We start from the raw sequence: 6,889 nt of genomic DNA, 5'->3' as shown, positions 1-6,889 counted from the left end.
CCCCATTTCATTGTCAACCAATTTTTCAACATATTTGAAATTATTTCAATTTATCCAAATGGAACACTTACCAATGTAGACAGTGATTACATGAATATGATGTGCATATATACTATTTTTTTCTACTTCATAAAGTTTTAGGTAGTATCTTTTTAATGGAAAAGTATAATTTTCCCACAAGGATCTAAACCTTTCATATGTATTTGTCGTGGCTGAATTATTGTTGATTATGAGAGTTAGTAAACCTTTAAAGGTCATCTGTTTGTTATAATGGATGGCAGGGAAGAGTGAAGATTTTTTTAGCTCTTTAATACATTAATCCTATTAGTCATAAACAATTGGACACTGCTTAAACATTTGTATGTCACTTGTAAATTTCATTGCTTCATCTTTATGAAAACCTAATGATTATAGATAAGGCTTAAGACGATTAATGCTATTCATAATAGGTGACTTTGGAGGTTCCCCTTTTGAAGGAGTTCAAGCTATGGGAGGTAGTGCATACCGTGGGCAAGGTTAGTTCCTTTTATTAGTTTTGTTTTAACTATAGCAAATAACATTAAATACTAGTTTAAGAACTCATAACTGCTGTTAATGGTTTTTTGTTTTTTTATAATATAGGTAATGTTTTCTGTAAACCTTAGGTTACATTAGTAGAAAACATTTATAAGCTATTCTTGAGTATTGCATTTTGTTATTTTTTAGGATTTGGAGGTAATTTCCCAAATCAAGGAATGAGAGGATTTGGTGGTGGTGGTGGCAGCTTTGGTCAAGGTGAGATTTTAATTTTTATAATTAATTATGTTAGTAGCTTTCTATTCATTCAAATAATCTTAAATGGAAATCTCAACTCCTTAGTTCTAAGTTAGAATTGTGTGTGTTGTTCTGAAAGATCAGGCAGACTATCTGTTTAGAACTGTATATTGGAATTATTTATCTGGGATCATCCAACTAAAGAGAATTATTCTGTTCACATCATGTAAACATATTTATTAGTTTTCTTAGGACATTTTCACAACCTCTGCTAACAAATATACCACTGTGTAAGAAGGAACTTTTCTAAAGGCAAAATACGGGCATACTCACTCACTCACATAATTAACCCTTTTGCAAAGGGCTCTATATAAAATAGTCTGTATGCACACTTGTAATCATTAAGTATTTATACTATAACTTTTATTGCAGTATGTGTATCTTTACAAAAATTGGTAGAATTTTGGAATACATTAAAAGTCTTTTGTAGATAAATATTAGATTTTTTTTAATGAAGTATTTTACTAAAAATTTGTTTATGAATATATTGAGTGTTTCATTACTAGACTGAGTGCAAAGTGATTTTTATGTTAGTATTAAAAATACTATTCTTCAACCCTAAAAATCTCTAATTTCATTTGTGTAATGTCTAAAACCTAAATACATTTCAAATATTTGTTTTCAGTAAAACTGTATATTTTATCTGTTATTTTCTCTACACTAACTCTGTACATGTTGGACAATTTGATCAACCTTGTAACCACAAAATAAAGAAAAATAACTAAATTACTCGTTTTTTTTTATAAGAATGACTTCAAATGGTAACATGAAACTACATTTGTTTATTCTAAGTGGCTTTAAACTCGTAACAGTATACAATTATTTATACTTAAATGTTATTGTTTTATTGCCCTTTAAAGGTGTCTAACTTTTGTTTGTGCCAGTATAAGTTGTAAATCACTTGTGCAATGTGGGGCTCATGTTACACTATCAAATTACATTACTCAAGAGCTGCTTGTACATGTGCCTTGTAGAGATTTTTTTTATTATACTATTATTATTGTTTATTTTACCTAATCTAACATTTAAAGAGACTCATAATTTTACATTTTAGTCACTTTTATAATAACAAAAATAAAGAATATACATGAAAAACAAGAAATAAAGTGCTTACCTGAACTTTTCTTTCTGTTGAATGTTGATGACACTAACCCTGTTTGTTTATATTAATGGTGGTAGTAGTTCACTAAATAATATTACTTCAATTAAATAATGCACTAAAGAACATAAAATAATAACATTCAAACAGCAGACAATGTCCCATAACTATCACAATTTTTCTGGCTTTCTAACTACGCATCAAGTTACTAAGTACTAAAAGAGAAATTAACAATTCTCTGTTCAGAAAACAGTGCAATATAATGTCATATTGATAGATGAAAATCTTGGCTTTCTATTGTTTATAAATAATATAATATTAAACATAAGAGAACTATTAATAAATCCTGAAAGAGAGGATGTAACAGTTAAGTGTAGCAAGAGGGGTCTGATTTTCTATTTGATGGCTTTGTAACCAAACAAGATTGAAGGCTATGAAATTTATGCTTTGCCTGAGCAATGACAATTTGATAGTGAGTAATTTACATTAAATTTCATACTTATTGGACGGGTGGTGAATAAATTACAAAAGAGGGGATGCCTGGAAAAAATACACCCATTTCTCACACTAGAAAATCCTGGATTTTTTTTAATATTGTTGTATATAATTAAGGGCTTACAACTTGTGTACCATTAAAATATGGATTAACTACAATTTTTATGCTGTACTAATTGGTATAATGGTATAAATTGGTATAAATTTTGGGTGTAAGTCACTCGAAACTTCATGACATGCAGTAAAGGATACCTGAGCAGAGAGGATTAATAGATACAAGTATGAAATAGGATCAAAACGGCTCAAATCTCTTTACAAAACATTGAAATATTTTTTATGCAACATTGTTATTTGCTGGGCCTGTTTTGAAGCTTTTTTTTCCTTCCATTAAAGGAAGTCTACTGTTTCTATATGACAGGTTATTGATCTTTTAGATGTTTTTAAAACTTGTATGGTTTTTATACTTACCACAAGTGTTTAAAAATATTGATAATGTTAGAAAGTGGGGAAAATCTATTAATATAAGAAAATGTTTCAAATTCAGTCACTGGAGTGATGCAGTTAAAATAAACAAAAAATTGATGTTTATGTAGACAAATGAAATTGTGCAATAAATACTAAAAATGTTAATACTGTAATTATAAAAGTAAAGGTCAAAGCAGTAAAAAGAAAATATACTAAACAAACTCAAACTGTCTATACACACTCCAACTTAAGGCCATACATATTTGTTACACACAATCAATTTGCTTTTACGTTTGTTCATGAGTGATAAGTGTCAAAAAATTTGCAATTTCCCTAGGTGCTTCAGGTAACTGGGGTGGAGATTTTGGGGGTGGATATGGTGGTGGACCAATGAAAGGTGCCAACTATATGCAAAGAGGATCTGGCCCTTATGGAGGTATGTTTGAGGGATATTTTTCATTAGATGCTACTGGATACTTTCGTTGAATTCATGATTCGGACATGTTTTTTTATGTTATTGTGTGGATTTTATTTAATGTAGATTTGTTAATGTTTGAGGGATTAAATTTTTAGAAAATATTTTACCAACCAAATTTAATTCATTAAAATTATGGTAACAGGTGGTTATGGAAGAGGAACACGTGGAAATTTCTGAAGGTTTTGAGTACAGGAAAACAGCAATGTTCTAATGTTGGGGTAAGGTTGTGGATTTGCTCAATTCAAGGGGATACTAAATGTACTTACAGAAAAAAAATTTTCTTTGCGTTTTTTTTTTTTTTTCTTATGGCCATTTTGATAACATTAAATTGACTGAAACTTGCCGATTCTCACTTTACTAGTGAAGCATTAAGAATTTTCAGTAGAATATGCTCTAGGTTAATTCACTACATAAAATTCTGAAATGCTCTCATTATCCTGATGTTAACTTAAAACTAAAAAAAAAAACTAATATTGAAAAAAGTAAGTACTTCATGAATTTATTAGGTTTAGTTTGACATTGTTCCCCTCCCTTTAGGAGCAGGAGGATTTAATATGGAATTAGTCTAAGCTTTTTGTTTTATTACATTTTGATTTTAGGGATGTATTAGCAGGTTCCAGATGAGTGGTAATCATGACTTTATGACCATCATTCAGTTTTTGAGATATTTTGTTAGAAACCGGAAGATTCAGTATCATCAACTACACCAAGTAAATGTACATGGAAGAGAATGTTACCTGTTGTACAGTTTTAACGAATGTATGTCATCTTAGAGAACTAGTTAAAATATGAAATTTCTTTTACATTTACAATTTTTATCATCTATAAATGTGTAATTTTATTTTTTTGTTATGTAAAGAAAAGATATGAACAGCATTGACTAATAATTTTTTACTGCCAGTTTTAACTTGTTATCTCAGCGACATCATGTTTATCTCTCTTGTCTGACCATGTTCTTTTATGTTTGAGTTGTTGACTCATTGTAGAATATATTTTTGATTTCTTACATTTCATGATAACATGGGTGTTGTGTGTCAAGCACTGTATTGCATTTCACTTGTTTCAAGTTTCAATGTGTTTTCTGTTTTGTAATAAACAATAAAATCTTGGGAAACATGAGCCTCATTTTGTTTAAAGAACATTGCATTGTTACAGTTATTTGACTTTAAGGATTTTGTTTGTATTCAATCCCAGTGGAAGGTGGTCAAGATATCAAATCTTTTACTTTTAAAATTCTGAATAAAGAACATGTCACCACAACCACCACTATCTTTTGTAATAAATGCTCTTAATACTACTTCACAATGTCTCAACTAAATATCAATTTTATGAAAACGTGCGTTTTTTCTGCTTGAAAGTGAAGTACATGTTTGACAGCCCATGTGGTAATTATTAAATTGTGGTTCCCCAAAGGAATATTTCTATACTGGATAACTTTCAAGATGTGCTAATTTACAGTAACTTTATCAAAATTAATTTTATTTGATTGTACTGATATGACAATTAATATTAAAACGTTTAATTTTTACATAAAGTCAAGAGGGCTGGAATAAAAAAAAAAATTAATTCATACATTGCTGTACTTCAAGAGGATATGTGGCTCATATTAATGTTAATTCAAATATTTTTTTGTTTCAAGATTTCATCAGTGACTCAGTAGTGTAAGTGATACAGACTGCTTACAGCCTAATGGTTAGCATGTTGGACTGAATTTGAGAGTTCTGATTCAAATATCATTGACACACTTTGGATCATGGGTGCATTATAATAGTGATGGTGGGTGTTGTTGATTACTTGCGTCCTATAGGCTTAAAATAAGTGAAACAACTACAGTTAGCCCCAGGCTGGTTGCCTTTGTATAGATTTGTATCTGAAACAAACCAATGCATGTACTTTAAATTTGTGCTAAATGCTTTCAGAATATATTTCTACTTTTAAAATTATTACATTACTTTCAAAAAATCCTTGGATTTGAAGAGAAAATTATTTTGTAAAGAAAATGGTTATATTGTAACAATTAATGGGGTGTCATATTTTTGAAGGATTGTACATAGTTTGTTCAAAGATGTGAGTAAGTTTAACTTGTATATATTTGCATTAAATTCTGTATTGACCTTGGCAATCTTCCTTAAAAAAAAAACATTGAAAATGTTGTATATTCAACTTGTTATTTTGGTTATCTTGGGTACATTTACTTTCATAAGTCCATGGACTTCAGCCAATTTGAAGACATTGGTTGACCTGCATTTTTGACTACCTTTTCTCATGATTGATAAGCTTTTCAGAGATTTTTTTTTGACAGCTTTTGCTAGTAATTTCCCAGCTCTTTTCTTTTACCTGAACATAATCCAGAAATATATTCTTACTCTGACAGTGAGTAATAAATCAGTTTTTGTGCTTTATCAATTAGCCGAAACAAATCCGAGTCAACCAGACCATATACAGTATTCCACTTCCTGGAGATCTATGCATCATTTCCTCAACATTCTTAAAATGTTTATGAGATGTGCACTGTCATTATTAGGAATCCAACTGTATTTGTCAACCAAAAACTTACTAGATAAAGAGTTCTGTTTTTTATTTAATGGAGAAATTTTTTACTAAATTTTATCTTGGATCATGGTGTTTTTGTAATACAATATCTGTAGTGATCTACTCAAGGCTAACATATTCTCATAAATTCATTGGTACTTTTGTGTAAAATGACTACAGATTGAAACTGGAGAAATTAACTGTGTAGTTTCAAAGCATAACCAGTTTCATGTGACCAAAAACTGTTTACAGAGAAAGCAATGAACTGAATAATGGTGATAATAAAAACAAACGAGCCACATAACAATCAGCCTGGCAATAAATAATAATGGGTTGCATAAGAATCCATGATGTAGAATGATTAACTAATACAAAAGTTAAAGCTTGACTTGAGGTGGTTACAGAGATGAATATTGCTGGCTGTATAGTCATGACTAAAGTGGTGAGGGTAGTTAACTATGGATAATTAGAAACCCACTATGATTGTCATATCCATAGAAAGTCACAGTAAAAGATTGCTCAAATTGAGCTCTACAGATTCTTAATATTTTATCCATACTTTTTTTTTTTAATATTGTTACTCTCAACTTTGCACAAAGAATTACACAAATAAGCTGGTGGACTTAGTAATTAATTAGTCATAATTATACATACTGCTCAGGTCAGTGTATTACCTGTAAAGCTACTCACTTGGTTTATTTTTTTCCAAAATGGAAATCTTCCAACTAACAATGTTTCATGTATCATCACACATTTCTTCTGGTATACTGCCAAAGTTACAAAATTTTAAATGCATGTACAAATTTTAACTTTTCATTGGTCCATCAAATAATCTGATAATAGTACAATAAGAGTAATAAAACTACAAACATTAATTCATACCTAAGAAACATTTTATTTCAAATAAAATACACGTGATCATTTTTTTTTCATATTTAATCTCTCAAGAGAACTGGCAGCCATGCTGAAAAGATGTTGTAACATGTCTTGTCACTACGATAAGTGCC

The 6,889-nt window shown here is 29.7% G+C and overlaps 1 protein-coding gene across 2 annotated transcripts in view; it reads left to right on the top strand.

Moving 5' to 3' along the window:
* LOC106458687 (heterogeneous nuclear ribonucleoprotein 87F-like) overlaps positions 1-4,469 on the top strand; it is a 10,411-nt gene extending 5,942 nt beyond the window's left edge. The window contains exons 5-9 of one of the 2 annotated variants that reach the window (XM_013918219.2): positions 450-515; positions 706-774; positions 3,210-3,308; positions 3,493-3,568; positions 3,950-4,469. In XM_013918219.2, coding sequence (XP_013773673.1) covers positions 450-515; positions 706-774; positions 3,210-3,308; positions 3,493-3,527 — 269 coding nt within the window. In that variant the 3' untranslated portion in view covers positions 3,528-3,568; positions 3,950-4,469. The remainder of the gene's footprint in view (positions 1-449; positions 516-705; positions 775-3,209; positions 3,309-3,492; positions 3,569-3,949) is intronic. The other variant, XM_013918220.2, reaches the window with a different exon arrangement.
* Positions 4,470-6,889: the final 2,420 nt, after the last annotated feature.

This window comes from Limulus polyphemus, unplaced genomic scaffold, assembly GCF_000517525.1.
Source record: "Limulus polyphemus unplaced genomic scaffold, Limulus_polyphemus-2.1.2 Scaffold501, whole genome shotgun sequence".
NCBI lineage: Eukaryota > Metazoa > Arthropoda > Merostomata > Xiphosura > Limulidae > Limulus > Limulus polyphemus.
This window is presented reverse-complemented; position numbering and strand designations above follow the sequence as displayed.